A 15,580-nucleotide genomic window follows, 5' to 3' on the forward strand; every position below is an offset into this window, starting at 1 on the left:
GCAAGATGCTGGGGAGACTGTACTTGGAGTATCGTGTGCAGTTTTGGATTCCTAGTGATTGGAAGAAAAAGATTCACAAATATATTACCAGGTTTTTTTGGGGGGGGGGCTTGTTAAAAGGAGAGACTGGGTAAGGTGGGGCTTTTTTCTTTGGAGTGTAGGAGGCTGAGGAGTGACCTTAGAGCTGTATTAAATCATGATGGGCATAGATAAGGTGATAAACACACAAAATACTGGAGGAACCCAGCAGGTCAGGTAGCATCGATGGAAATGAACAAACAAGTCAACATTTTGGGCTGAGACCCTTCTTCAGGAAAGGAAAGGTGAAGATACCAGAATGAAAAGGTGAGGTGGAAGGGAAGGAGATTAGTTAGAAGGTGATAGATGAAGCCAGGTGGGAAGGAAAGAAGGGAACCTAATAGGAGAGGAGAGTGGACCATAGGGAAAGAAAGAACCTAGGGGAGATTATAGGCAGGTGAGAAGAGGTAAGAGTCCTGAGTGGGGAATAGAAGAGGGGAGGGGAAGGATTTTTTGTCTCAGTTTTTCCTAAAGTGGTTAAGTCTAGAACCAGAGGGAACAGATTTAAGTGGATGCTGAGAAATTTAATGGGAACATCTTCTTACACACAGAGAGTGGCAGCTAAGTGCACCAATCTGTCAGAGGAAGTGGCAGACATAGGTACAATGTTTTTCAAGACATTTGTTCAGGTATCTGCATAGGAAAGGTTTGGAGGGACATGAGCCTTACTCAAATGGCTCCAGCTCAGGTAGATGACTGAGTTGGGCTGATGGGGCCTGTTTCTGTGCTGTAGAGCTTCATGACTCTTAATCCAAATAAACTAGAGTCGGGAGGTCTTGTGTTACAAGGCAAGACTAGATGAGTTGAGGCTTTTTGGAAAGATGAGGGTGAACTGCCTGAAGCATATAAAATCATGAGGGCACAGATAAGGTGGATGGTCAGTTTAATAAACCACACACCACACAGCCCCTAGACTCTTCACGAAGACTGTGCCCACAATAGTTGGGAGTGGCGTGATGGTGTGATGATATTACAACACTAGTGACCTGGGTTCAATTCTCGCTGTCTTTAAAGAGTTTGTACATTCTCCCTATGGCTGTGTGGGTTTCCTCCAGGTGCTCCAGTTAGTAGTGTGGGTTAGTAGGTTAATTGATGACATGGGTGTAATAGGACGGAATGGCCTGTATCTCTAAATAAAATTAAATAAATATCACTCTCCAGTTTAATCCCTGTATCACTGACATACAGAAGTCTTTCAGTCTTGGCTTTGAATGCCCTCAGCAACAGTTTACCAGGATGTCGAATTCCAAAGATCCACAGCACTCTGGGTGAAGAAATCACTGTCATGTCAATTGGTCTGATTCTGTTACTTGGGAGACTGTACCAAGAATAACCATTATCTCAATGTCTGTCCCTTTCAGAAGCTTGTGTATGAGATAATCTCTGATGAAAACAAACAAACAGGAATAAGTAGGCCACTCAGCTCCTCTTAACTGTTGTGCCATCCTATATGACTGTGGCAGAAAAAATCTTAAGACATGGGAGCAGAATTAGGACTTCAGCCCATTGAGTCTGCTTTGGATTTGATCATGGGTTCTCCCGGTAACCTTTGACATCTTTAGTAATCAAGAACCTATCAACCTCCGCATGAATTCCACAGATTCACCACCCTCTGGCTAAAGAAATTCCTCTTCATCTGACTATAACCTCAGTTCCGCTTCCCCAGTAAGCTATCACCTTCACCGAGTTAGTAAGAATCTACCTAGCTTTTTGTTTAAAGTATTCAACAACTCTGTATCCATTAACCTTTGAGGAAGTTTTAAAAAGGTTCACAATGCTTCAAGAGTCATACGGCAAAACAGCACACTACAGGCCCTTTGGCCCAACCAGCCTGTGCTGACTGTGTTGTCCATAAGTTCCAATTTCCTGCATTCAGCCCACATCCCTCCATGTATTTACTCAAGTGCATAGTAAATTACACTATTGGACCTGCTCCAACCACTTCCACTGGCAGTTCACTCCATATACTCAGCACCTTTGATCTGAAAAATGTTGCTCCTCAGAGAAGTTCACCTCATCTTTCTTAAATGGGTGACCCCTTATTTTTATACAGTGATTCCTCCAAGAGGAAACATACTCACCTCATCCACCTGATAATTCTTGATGAAGACTCAGGGGTCTCAGGGACTCGGCTTGAACCCCTCCATAGATGCTGCCTGGCCTGCTGAGTTCATCCAGCATTTTGTGTGCAAACCCCAGGGTCTTGTATGGTTCAGTTGTCTCTCAAAGACCACTAGTTGAAAGCCCCTGCACTCTTTACTCATTAGACAAGCCACCCGTTCCAAGTGTTATTTCCATTGTTTGTGAGCTCTGGTGTACTTAAAGCAGGCTCAGTAGTTGCTAATCATGAGACGATCTTCTCATCCAGAAAACAGTTTGTTGAATCATCCATACACTGACATCCAGACAAGCTTATCGTTTCTCAGTCACCATGTCCCTTCCCTCCCTCCCCCAATCCCCAACATACTGGAAATGACCGACATGCATCTCTGTCCTGAGGCTAAGTCGCCCTTGTGCTGAGACACTGGCCTCAGGATAAGGTCTGCCTTCAGAGGGAGAGGGGATTTCTTTTCAGATTGACTATTTACAATGCTCCCAGTGGTTAGAGAGCCTGGAACTGAGGGGGAGTGTCAGCACAAGGGCTTGGCCTCAGGATGGAGATGGTGAGTTTGAAATTCTTTGTCTTCGAGGGCCCTGAATGATAGGACTATTTGATTTCTGGGCCATAAGGGGACCTAATAAGAGGGGGGATCTCAAGGCACAGGGTCAGGAATGCTCTTCTTAAAAATAAATTATTTAGGAATACAGCATGGTAATGGGCCCCAATAGCCCAATTACACCTATGTGACCAATTAACCCGTATGTCTTTGGAAAGTGGGGAAGCGTACACAGACATGGGGTTCAACATCCTTTCAGACAATGGTGGAATTAAACCCGGGGCACTGGCACTGTGTTAGTGTTATTCAAACCTCTATGCTACCACGCAATCTGCCTTTTTGTAAAGTGGGGCCCAGTCCAAAGGACCAGGTGGCCCAGCTCTTCTGGCCCGTTATGTTAAATAATGAATCGTCCCCCCCACAGGCTCGCTTCGAGTCACAGAGAGTCAAGAGTGAGACAGAGTTTAAGGTGGCTCTGGAGCAGCAGGTGGCTGAGCGACTGACAGCCGCACACGAAGACAGCACCCAACAAATGGCTGCCATCCGAGATCAGCACAGGTAAGCACCCAGCTTTTCCCCTTCTCCACCCACCACCCACCCTTGCCCTTCTCATGGGAGGCTTCAAAGAGTTTTATAAGAGCATGCATGAAGGCCCCAGCATGGAGGATTATATACAGTACATGAGGAAAATGTTGTCAATAGGCAGCCGTGGAGGAGAGTTTAAGGTAAATTTATCATCAAAGTATGAATATGTCACCATATACTACCTTGAGGGTTATCTTCTTGCAGGCATTCACAGTTGAACTAAAAATATACAATATGATTTATGAAAAACTATAAGCAACAAAGACTGACTAAATGTGAGGGCAGATCATGCAAATAATAAAAATAAAAGTAAAAACATAATATTGAGAACATGAAAGTGAGCCCATAGGTTGTGAAATCAGTTCAGAGTTGAGATGAGTGAAGTTATCCATGCCAGTTCAGGAGCCTGATGGTTGTAGGGTAATAACTTTCCTGAACCTGATGAAACAGTTTAACAGAGAGAAAGAGAGTTAATTTTTTAATGAGCTTCCCTCAGAACTGGAATTGATTTATTATTGGTACACCTGTCTATCCCCCACATACCCCCGTCACTGTGTTTACCCACCCCGTTCTCTCTGCCCTCCCCACCTCCTTCACTTTATTCCAAGCTCTGTCTTTCTCTTCTATCAGACATCATCATCTATAACCCTGTGTAGTTTAGCCTTGGAGTAAAACTGGTATTGGTTTATTGTTGTTGGGTGTACTGAGGTACAGTGAAAAGCTTGTCTTGTATACTGTTCATACAGATCAAATTGTTACACAGTGCACTGAGCTAGAGTAAGTTAAAACAGTAGCAATGCAGAATAAAGTATAACAGCTACAGAGAAAGTGCAGTGCAGGTTGCCAATAAAGTGCAAGATCCTAACGAGGTATATTGTGAAGTGAAGAGTCCATCTTACTGCATAGTGGAAGCAGATTCATGGTTTTGGTGAGTGAAATAGAAAAGACTGACTGCAAATAAATGTATTTGTCATTTATTTACAAATGGTAAAAATTCAACCAAACATTTAAGTTCCCCCAAGTTACACAAACCACAAAACTAAATATTCAACAAACATATACTTAATGTGAGCCTTTTAAGTCTGGAGCATACCTTCCCAATGGTTCTGTGAAGTATGCTCTGCGGACACAGGAAAAGAGAGTAAGCCTCCCGCATGTGCTATTCTTAAACCCAGGATGTTTGAAGCTACACGCCAGTGCTGTGGCAACCAATGGGAAGGAGCTGCTACAGATTTCAAATGGGGTGAGCAGGGCCTTTGATTATGTCAGTGAGGTGTGGGCTGCTTAGAAGAGTAGACAGATTATAGACAAATTAGGCAATGTTATAAGTAACACTGTTTTAATTGGCAGAGTTAGAACATAAAAGGAATGTGTGTGGCAGGGCGGAGGGAATAGCAATGTGTTGCTGCAAGTTTGAGCCATGGAGAAGTTCAGCAGTCGCTCTTCAGCTCTGACAGTAGTCGGGTCATTCCAGAGCTCGGATATCCAGACCTTGTATTATGGGTGCAGCTGAAGCTGTCTTTAGATGATGAGAACCTCAGGGTGATGGAGCACAGGCTCCAACTAACAACTGGTAGATCAGGGGTCCCCAACCTTTTGTCCTGGTTATGTGACCACTGACGACAGGCAGACAATCTCTGAAGAGTGTTGATAATGGCTGGAGTCACCCGTCTTGCAAAGACACTGTCCAGAAGAAGGCAATGACAAATCTTTTGCCAAGAACAATTATGTTCATGAGGCCATGATTGCCCGTGCCGTAAGACGCAACCCATGATGATAATGTCCCCATCAATACCTATCTTAATCTTCTGGACCTCTATTGGGTTACTCCCTCAGCTCCATATCCACCAGGAAAACAAGCTCAACCTCTTCATTTATTTGCCATCTCAATGAATCTCCTCTGCACTCTCTTCACACATCCCATCCTTCCTGTACCATGGCCACTAGAAATGCACACAATGGTTCATGTTTGACCTAACCAGTGTTTGTAAAGTTGCAAGAGTATATCCTTATATCTTCTGGTTGTTGTCACGATTAACTGGACTCTGACATACAGAGCAGCATGACCCCTCTCACCAAATTGTTCTAAAGTCTGAACAATGAAATGACTAGTTGGAAACAAATATTGACCAATCATTAACCTTGCGTATATTCAAATTCCTTATTTGCATAATCAATCACCAATCACACTACGATAATACAAGTGTTAATAGCCAATAGACTCTACATATTAAAGGCCAATGACACATCCAAATCAGCTGACCATTAGTAAATGTCACCTTAGAGAATCCTTCGCTTACATTGTTATCTTCTCTGAGCATGCTGCCCAGAGGGGGATCTATGCTCTTCAAAGACCTCTCTTCCCTGGTTTGACAGAACACTATCAGTAAGCTATCTTTGCCTACACATCATCTTAACCCTTGCTTCGTCCTGACTTCCACACATGCCCTGAATGCCATCCTATCCATTCATTTAGACACTGGTGAGAGTTGAGTGTGGAAGTTTTTGCCTGAAAGGTGGAAGAAGTAAAAACTATATTCAAGTAATCACTGTTGTGCCATCACAAAGATGTATGACAGTGCCTGTACTTTCCTGCAAGTTTCTGTAGATACAGTATTACATCCAAATCTTTGACAAACTTCCATAGTTGCACAGTGGAGAGTTTCCTGACTGGTTGCATTATGGCCTGGTATGGACACAGCAATGCTTAGGAACAGAAAAGTCTATTAAAAGCAGTGGATACACCCTGATCTGTTACAGGCAAAGCCATCCCCACCATTGAGCACATTTACATGGAGCACTGTCACAGGAAAGCAGCATCTATCATCAGGGACCCCCATCATGCTCCCTTTGCACAACAACCATCAAGCAGGAAGTACAGGAGCCTTGGGTCCTGGGCCACCAGGTTCAAGAACAATTATTACTCTATAAACATCAGACTCTTGAACTGGTGTGGATAACTTCACTAACTTCAACTCTGAACAGATTCCACGGCCCTTAGAAACAAGAGAAAATCTGTAGATGCTGGAAATTTGAGCAACACACACAAAATGCTGGAGGAACTCAGCAGGCCAGGCAGCATCTATGGAAAAAAGCACAGTCGATATTTTGGGCCAAAACCCTTTGCAAAACTGGAGGAAAAAAACTGAGGAGTAGATTTGAAAGGGGGGAAGGATGCAGTAAATTTTATTTCCATCCTGGCACTTATCCTTGCAAGCAGAACAAGTGCTACACCTGTCCCTACACCTCCTCCCTCACTACCATTCAGGGCCCCAAACAGCCCTTCGAGGTGAGGTGACACCTCACCTGTGAGTCTATTGGGGTCATATACTGTGTACGATGCTCCCAGTGTGGCCTCCTGTATATCAGTGAGACCCAATATAGATTGGGAGACTGCTTTGCCAAGCACCTACACTCCATCTGCCAGAACAAGCAAAATTTCCCAGTGGCCACTGCCCATTTTAATTCCACTTCCCATTCCCATCCCGATATGTCCATCCATGGCATCCTCCACTGCAGTGATGAGGGTGCACTTAGGTTGGAGGAACAACACCTTTTGGGTAGTCTCCAACCTGATGGCATGAACATTGATTCCTCAAACTTCCAGTAATGCTGCCCCCACCTTCACCATTTCCCATCCCCTTTCCCCTCCCTCACTTTATTTCCTCTCCTGCCCATCACCTCTCTCTGGTGCTCCTCCCTCTCTCCCTTTTCTCTTTCTTCCATGCCCTTCTGTCTCTTTCACCAGTCAACTTCCTAGCTCTTTGTTTCATCCCTCCAAGTTCCACCTATCACCTGGTGTTTCTCCCCCCAACCTTTCAAATCTACTACTCAGCTTTTTTTTTTCTCTAGTCCTGCCGAAGGGTTTTGACCCGAAACGTCAACTGTGCTTTTTTCTGTGGTTGCTGCCTGACCAGCTGAGTTCCTCCAGCATTTTGTGTATGTTCCACAACTCTCAGACTCACTTTAAAGGACTCAACAACTCATGTTCTTAGTATAATTTTTAAAAACTATTTTCACTGGATGGTGTGGTGGAGATACATGCTACCAAAGAAGGTGTAAGGTGCTCCTTCCCTTCACTAGATTGCAGGTCACCCTTGGGCAGCCGGTACATATCACTAGTCCTGGTTATGCAGCCACTGACAGCAGGCAGACGATCTCTGAAGTGTATTGATAATGTCCGGGGTCACCCATCTTGTGAAGTCACTGCCCAGAAGAAGGCAATGGCAAACCACTTCTGTAGAAAAAAATTGCCAAGAGCAGTCATGGTCAGGGATAGAGACCATGAACACAGCCCATCATAAGACATGGCACAAGATGATAATTATTGGCTTAATTTGTCTTCTTTGTACATTGGTTTGTTTGTGTATATAGTTTTTCATAAATTATATTTGTTTATTTTTTTGTAAATATTTGCAAGAAAATTAATCTCAGGGTAATATATGGTGAAATATCCAGACTTGGATAATAAATTTACTTTGAACTTTGGACTTTGCTTGGAAGAACTTGCAAGGCTACGAACGTGGCAGGAAAAGCTCAATTTCCTTCCTATTCATGTATTTTCTGTGAACCCTGACCAACCCCATTTACTGGATTACAAATGACTGCTAATTGAAACAGTGGCCAAACCACAGTCACAGTTCACTGTTTCCTGAGCAGGAAGCAGATCATGGAGCTGACGACGCAGCACGAGCACGAGATGGGCAAGCAACTGGCTGAGTTCAAACTCGAGCTACAGGAGCGCGAAGAGAAACATCGGCATGTGATTGAGGGATATGAGCTAAGGTAGGGGAGATCTTACGCCTGGCCTCTGTTTCTAGCCCACTCTACTTATCACAGGATGAAATCCGTTTTAATCGTGCACTGATGTTGTCCTTGGTGATGGCGCTGATTTCCCATCCACCATTGCAACATTGCTTCAAAGGGTGGTCCTAGATCTATTTCCAGACTGCATAAGAATGGTGGTTTCCATCCCTGTGACCACTATGATCTAATTTAATTATTGATTAATTGCTCAAGTTTAAGTTCTGGGTGAATGGTTGAATTTGGGCTTCCACTCTGTCATTGGTCCTGAGATTCAATTCGGTAATTTAACTACTGTGGTCTGGCACCTCTGTGGATTTTCCTGTTCGTTACGCTGTGCGTAGTGTTGTTGAAGCATAATCACCTGTTACCCCTTGTCCTTCTCCACTCCCCTTTCTCTCTGTATATCTGTCTTTCTCTCTGTTTGACTCTCTCACTCCTTCTGCATCTCTGTCTCTCCCACCCTCCTTCCCCCCCCCCAGCTCCCTCCCTCTCCAAACGCCTGCTCTTTCCACCTCACTCACTCTCTTATTCCCCCACCCTTGCTGCTCATACAGGTTGGCGAAGGGGCAGGAGGAGACTGGGCGACTGCTCACAGCGAAGAGAAAGCTGGAGATCCAGCGAAGTGAGATGGTGTCCAAACTGCAGACCATGATGCAGTCCCACTGGAATGAAGCACTGAAGGTGTTGATGTCCGAAAACATTCCACAGGGTCCCCAGCAGCTGCAGGTGGGTGACTTGTGGGGGTGAGGGGTGGGCGCAGGTGGCGAGAGCTTTCAGCTCGTCCACAGAGTCCCCATTTAGCACGGGTTTTTGTAGTCTTCCTGAGTTGCAGTATCATGAAGCATTCAGGGCATGGTGGTGAGGTTAGTGTGGAGGATGGAGCAGAAACCCTCATCTCTTTGACCCACCACCGTCAGGGAGAGAGGTACAGGAGTATTTTGACTAGGACTGCCAGACTGGGTAGCAGTTTATTCCCTCAGGTTGTGAGACTAATGAATAAAACCAGGCCACCACCAAGGTCTTGTCACTAGGACAGCAGACTGTTTACACATGCTGTACACTACATGCATTTTGAATTATGTTTTATCATCTGTAGTGATATTTTGGTGTATGTGCTGCGTATGATGTATGTTTTGTGGGTCTAATGGAATGTTGTTTTGTTTGGTTGTGTAAATGTACAGTCAGATGATAATAAACTTGAACTTGATCTCATGTGAGTCACTAGGGCACAGCACAATTGTCATACTGGGTAACCCTAATATGGGAACATTACAATGTGCTCTAGTGTGGAACTTGGAAGGGACTTCTTCAGCCAAAGAGCTTTGAGAATGTGAAGCTGATCCCTAGAATGAGTGTTAGTGAATATCAGGGGTACCCAATCTTTTTCATGCCATTAATCCCTACCATTAACCAAGGGGTCCATGGACACCAGGTTGGGAACCTCTGGTGAAGAGGGACTGAGGTACTTTATGGAGTACACACCGGATTAGGGCTTTCAACCCACAATGTCTGTGCCAAACACAATGCAAAACTAAAATTAAATCTCCTCTGCCTAATTTGGAGTATTGTATGCAGTTTTGGTCACCTACCTACAGGAAAGATGTAAATAAGGTTGAAAAAGTACAGAGAAAATTTACAAGAATGTTGCTGGGTCTGGAGGACCTGAGTTATAAGGAAAGATTGACTAGGTTAGGACTTTATCCTTTGGAACATAGAAGAGTAAGTGGAGGTTTGATAGAGGTATACAAAATTATGAAGGATATAGATAGAGTAACTGTGAGCAGACTCTGTGGTTGTGTGGGACGACAACTAGAGTTCATGGGTTAAGGATGGAAGTTGAAAAGTTTAAGGGGAACATGAGGGGAAAATTCTCCATTCAGAGGGACAAGATGGTGTGAAATGAGCTGCCAGCATCATTGGTGCATGTGAGCTTGATTTCAATATTTAAGAGAGGTTTAGATTGGTACATGGATGGTAGGAGTATGGAGGGCTGTGGTCCCTGTGCAGGTTGATGGGAGTAGTTGATGGGCTGAAGAGCCTGTTTAAGTGCCATACTTTTCTATGATTCTAAAGCTGCCAGAGGAGGTGGTTAAGGGAGGTACATAAGCAATATTTAAAGACATTTGGGGAGGTACGTGGTAGGCAAGGTTTAGAGCAGAAGTTCCCACCTTGCTTAATGGTATTGGAATTTCCAAGGTTGGGAACCCCTGGAGTAAAAGGATATGGGTCAAGTGGGCACAATTGGGACTAGCTTAGATTAGTCAGCCTGGACCATAAAATGCAGGAGCAGAATTAGGCCAATTAGCCCATCAGTTCTGCTCCACCTTTTGATCATGGCCAATTTATTTTTCCCTCTCATTCACCTCATTCTCCGGCCTTCTCCCTGTAAAATTTGATGCCCTGACTAATCAAGAACCTGTGAACATGCACTTTAAACATACCCAATGACTTGGCATCCACAGCTGTCCATGGCAATGAATTCCACAGCCCTCTGGCAAAAGAAATTCCTTTTCATCTATGTTCGAAAAGGGAACCCTTCTCTTCCAGGAAACAACCACTCCGCATCCACTTTATCTAGGCCTTTCAATATTCAGTAGGTTTCAATGAGATCTGTCCCCCCCACCCCCCCATCTTTCTAAACTCCAGCAAGTACAGGTCCAGAGACATCAATCACCTTTCATGCCCTAACCCTCTCATTCCTGGGATCATTCTCATAAACCTCCTCTGGACCCTTTCCAATGCCAGCACATCTTTTGTAGATGTGTGGCCCAAAACTGCTCACAATGCTCCATATGTGGCCTGACCAATGCCTCAGCATTACATCCATGCTTTTATAATGTTGAAATGAATATTAGCATTGTATTTGGCATCCTTACCACAAAGTTAACTGCACTAGGATTCCCAAATCCCTTTGCACCTCCAATTTCTGAATTCACTCTGTTTAGAAAAAAGTCTATACCTTTATTCTTTCTACCAAAGGACAAATTGGGATAGAGGACCTGTTTCTGTGCTGTGTAAGTCTCTGATGTGTGGGGATATATTAAGGTAGGTTGTTTCCACACCTCATTATTCAGATGTCAGCTCTGTTCCAGCAATGTTCTCTTTCTCCCCTTGCAGCAGCCCACTCTGCTTTGTGACCAGGTGCCCTTCTACCGAGAGCTGAACAGGAGTTTGCCTGCCTGGGGAGGTCCGTATGGCAGACCATGTGTGGAAGCCGATCTTTTGTCCTGCCCTGTACCCCCAGCTTCAGATACCGACCAACTGAAGTTCTCCTTCTGCAGCCAAAGTCCTGTGGATTCGCTCGTGCCCCACCAATCTGAGCAGCTGGTCAGGGACATCCATGGGAGCGAAATCCATGCCCGGGTACAGATTCAGGACCACCAGGCCACAGGAGGGAGGGTGGAGGGTGGAGGACCACCTGAGACCACAGGTGCTTGTGGTTCCAGTGCCTTCTTCCCTCGGGCCATCCCCCTACAGCCCGTTGCTAAGCTGGTTCCCACAGCAGCCATGGACCAAACAACTGAGCCCTGCCTGCAAGGTGACAACCATGGTGAGGCTGAACACCCGTCCGTGACGATAAGTTTGCAGGACCAGCAACCAGTGAAGCAGTTGCTACCCAACCCTCCCAGCGTGGAGCATCTCAGCCACCTCTTGAACTACAGCTTCCTCAGCCACAACAGCTTCCAGCCGCTCGAGCCACAGGTGGATGAGACCATTCAAGGTAAAGAGAACCCCTGCACCCCTGTGCTTCCTCTAGCCCTCTGGTCCCACACCACAGACAACTTCACTCACCACAACTCTATAAAGAGTTTCATACTCTTTTCTAACTCATGTTCTCAGTATTATTTTATTTACTTGTATAGTTTGTCTTCTTTTGCACATTGGTTGTTTTGTCAGTCTTTGTTTATGTGTTGTTTCTCATAAATTCTGTTGTATTTCTTTATTTTTTTCTATAAATGCCTGCAAGAAAATAATTTTCAAGGCAACATATGATTATATAAAATAATTTTGATAATAAATTTACTTTGAACTTTAAGCCTGAGCTGTTCCTTCTCCAAACCCCACTCTGGGGAGGAAATGGGAGTGGATGCTACCAGGTGTCCGCTGCTGGACACTGTTGCCCGATCAAAGCCTTGCCTTTTCTCCTTTCACATTACTTATTTATTGTGATTTGTAGTAATTTTTATGTCTTTTACTGTGCTGTGTTGGATGGTCATATGAGCAGCTGGTATGTATCACATGAACTAGCTTTGCGACTACAATCTCTGAAGAGTATTGATAATGGCTGGGGTCACTCACCATTCTTGTAAAGACACTGTCCAGAAGAAGGCATGGCAACCCCTTTTGTAGAGTAATTTGCCAAGTGCATTTCTGGTCATGGAAAGACTGTGCTCGCCTACATCATACGACATGGTACATAACTAACGAACTACTGCAGTCACAACATAACACATTTCACTATTTACTGTATGTCAGTGATAATAAGCCCCAATCTGATTCTGTCACTGACCCTGTGACCTCAACAAGACACCACTGAGAGGGTAAGAATCAGGAGGGATTCCCCCAGATATCTTGTCCCTTAACCAAACTGGTTCAAAGCCTAAATTTGTGCATTTCTGGACACTTCATTGCAGTGATGATGTGGAGGTTTTGGAGAGGGTGCAGAACGATGCTGCTTGCACCAGAGGGCATGAGCTAGAAGGAGCTAGGTTGGTTTCTTTGTGGCATCAGAGGCTAAGGATGAGTTACACAGTTTTGACAGTCAGGAGTTTCTTTCCTAGAGTCGAAATGTCAAATGCTCAAATTCAGATTCTGATTTTCATTCTTTATCATGTATGTACACGGAAACATGCAGTGAAATATGTTGTTTGCGTTAATGACCAACACAACCTGAGTATGTGCTGGGGGCAGCCCCAGGTGTCACCAGCATTTTGTGTGACACTTCAGATTCCAACATTTGCACTCCCCTGTGCCTTAATAACCTGTTAATCTGAAGTGGGGCTGTTATTAACCAGGTACTGTACCTTCCGTGAAGATTTCTTAATACCAAGGCAGGGTTACAGGCTCAGTTTGACATCTGGTGTTAGAAGTGTGCAGACTGTAAGTTGGTAAGGAGACTTCTTTTCCTCCTTTTCTCTTTCAGCTCTTTTTCTTACCTTTGTTTTTTTTATCTTTTTTTTTTCTTTTTCTTTCTTGCACTCACACAAGTCTGTGCTCTCCCCAGCTTGCACGTCTCCATAACTGGCACTTGTCCTGAGTTGGGAGGTTGTGGCTTTGCATTTCACAGTTGTTTGAAAGTGGTGGTGATCATCGGCGGCAGTGATTCCCAACCTCAACTGAGAGTACTCCACAGTCCACTGTTACGTATTGCGCGGAGGAAGAACACTAACAAGAGTACTGTGGTTTAATGTTTTTACTGAGTCATGTTAGTAATGATACACGCTGAGCATCTTACATTGTGGGAGTGATGAGCCAAGCCCATCGAGACAAAAACCATGTGAACTCGAAAACCTGTGCCCAAAATAGAGTGAGGAGGCCCAGTTGGTTCACCGTACGATCGATCGGCCGCATGCACACTTACCACATTCTCACAATTGATCTGATATGGTACACCCATGCACTCCCTGCAGCCCCTGGCCCTCAGGTGGAGGAGCTGGCTGAACACCCGTTCACTGAATCCGAGGCTGGCACACGGACCCAGAGCCAGCGGCTGAGCGAGGGTGGGACGGTTCCAGACAGCAGCTTCAACTCATCAGGGGACCAGTCCCTCCAGGACCAGAGCTCACGGAGTAGTGAGCTGCAGTACTACATACAGATGGTAGGTGGACTCTGCATGTAACTCTGGGATTTGGGATGGAGAGGGGGTGACCCTTATTCAGACAGGTCAGAGTGGTGGAAACTGAGCCAATCAGTGTTCTCAACAGGGAGCTGAGAGTAATTTTATAGGATTAATGGCAGGATTCTTAACAGTGTGGAGGAACAGAGAATTTTGGGGTTCACATACATAGATTCCTCAAAGTTGTAGTGTAAGTGCGGTTAAGAAGGCATATGGTGTTTTGGCCTTCACTAGTCAGGGGAATTGAGTTAAAAAGCTGCAACGTAACTTTGCGGCTCTATAAAACCCAATTTCTGTTTTGGAGAGGAGAAGGATGAAAAGTGGCTTGATAGAGGTGTACAAGATGATAAAGTACATAGATCTGACAGCCAAAGACTTACCCAGAGCAAAAATGGGGTATAACTTTAATGAGTTGGGGGAAAGTATAGGGGAATGCCAAAGGTAGTTTTTTTTCCCACAGAGTGTATGTAGAATGTGCTGTGAGGGTTGGTGGTTAAGGCAGATATATCAGGGAGATTTAATAGAATCTAAGGTACATGGGTGAAAGAAAAGTAAAAGATTTTGTGGGAGGGAAGGGTTAGATTGAGCTTCGGGTATATGGTGGGCCGAAGGGCCTGTGCTGTTGTACTGTTCAATGTTCTTACCTCCAACATTTGAAACAAGGATTCCAGGGAATTAGGTTGATGGATTCCTCCCATGAGCCAGCAGAGCTGATGGAATGAATGGACTCGTGTGTAGCTCCAATTCTGTGAGCGATCAGCTAGCAAACAGGTTAACTCATTTGGTTAGTTTGTTAACCCACAAATTGTCAGTGATAAAAGAAATGAAAGGCAGGGTCTCAGAAAAAAATAGGGAGGTCCCTTTAAAACAGAGATGAGGAGGAATTTCTTTAGCTGGTGTGTAATGGAACTGTGGAATTTATTACCACAGACAGCTGTGGAGGCTGTCATTGTATGTATATAAGGCAGAAATTGATAGGTTATTGATTGGTAAGGGGATTAAAAGTTAAGGGGTGAAGGCAGGAGAATGGGGTTGAGAAAAATTATCAAGACGTGAGTGAATGTTGGAGCGACTCAATGGGCCAAATGACCTAACTCTACTTAAGTCTATGGTCTGAAAACTTGGTGATTGAACTTCCCGTGGAGATGTGGTGAAATCTGACTTGAAGTTTTGCTGGGGTTGGGTGGAGGTGATACCACCAAAGAGAAATGTGGGAGTTGTGTATGGCACTATAATCTCTACCACTGTAATGTTCTGTCTTGAAGCTCTTGGACCGTTCACCTGGCAATCCCGTGGATACCAGTGGGGATGTGGAGACTCCCAACATAATGCAACATAGTGCAGAAACCCAACAGAGTAAGTTCAAGTTTACTCGTGATTCAACCATACATAAACGCCCATCAATACAATAACAAAACAGCATTACTCCGGGGCCAAGGTGTGTGATGCAGTATCAACAGTCATTTTCAGCACAAGGCACATACTATATAGCACAGTCACGCAAAATTATATAGCTTAAATGCCAGAGTGTGATGTACTATAGATTGATGGTACAAGGATGTAGTTGGCAAGTAGAAGCCTGCAGTAGTCGGATCATCATATGCTAGTGCAGCCACAG

General features: G+C 44.6%; 1 protein-coding gene across 9 annotated transcripts in view; it reads left to right on the top strand.

The window, feature by feature from the left end:
• The window catches only part of cntrob (centrobin, centrosomal BRCA2 interacting protein), an 87,436-nt gene that overhangs the window by 54,349 nt on the left and 17,507 nt on the right, over nt 1-15,580 (top strand). For 8 of the 9 annotated variants that reach the window (XR_009513213.1, XM_059975187.1, XM_059975184.1 and 5 more), the window contains 6 exons: nt 3,160-3,293; nt 7,980-8,105; nt 8,606-8,852; nt 11,244-11,847; nt 13,757-13,944; nt 15,228-15,318. Coding sequence is in view for 8 of the 9 variants with exons in the window: in XM_059975187.1 (XP_059831170.1) it covers nt 3,160-3,293; nt 7,980-8,105; nt 8,606-8,852; nt 11,244-11,847; nt 13,757-13,944; nt 15,228-15,318 (1,390 nt within the window). In the remaining variant the exon portion in view is untranslated. The remainder of the gene's footprint in view (nt 1-3,159; nt 3,294-7,979; nt 8,106-8,605; nt 8,853-11,243; nt 11,848-13,756; nt 13,945-15,227; nt 15,319-15,580) is intronic. The other variant, XM_059975188.1, reaches the window with a different exon arrangement.

Source organism: Hypanus sabinus, chromosome 7 (genome assembly GCF_030144855.1).
Source record: "Hypanus sabinus isolate sHypSab1 chromosome 7, sHypSab1.hap1, whole genome shotgun sequence".
Classification (NCBI taxonomy): Eukaryota; Metazoa; Chordata; class Chondrichthyes; order Myliobatiformes; family Dasyatidae; genus Hypanus; species Hypanus sabinus.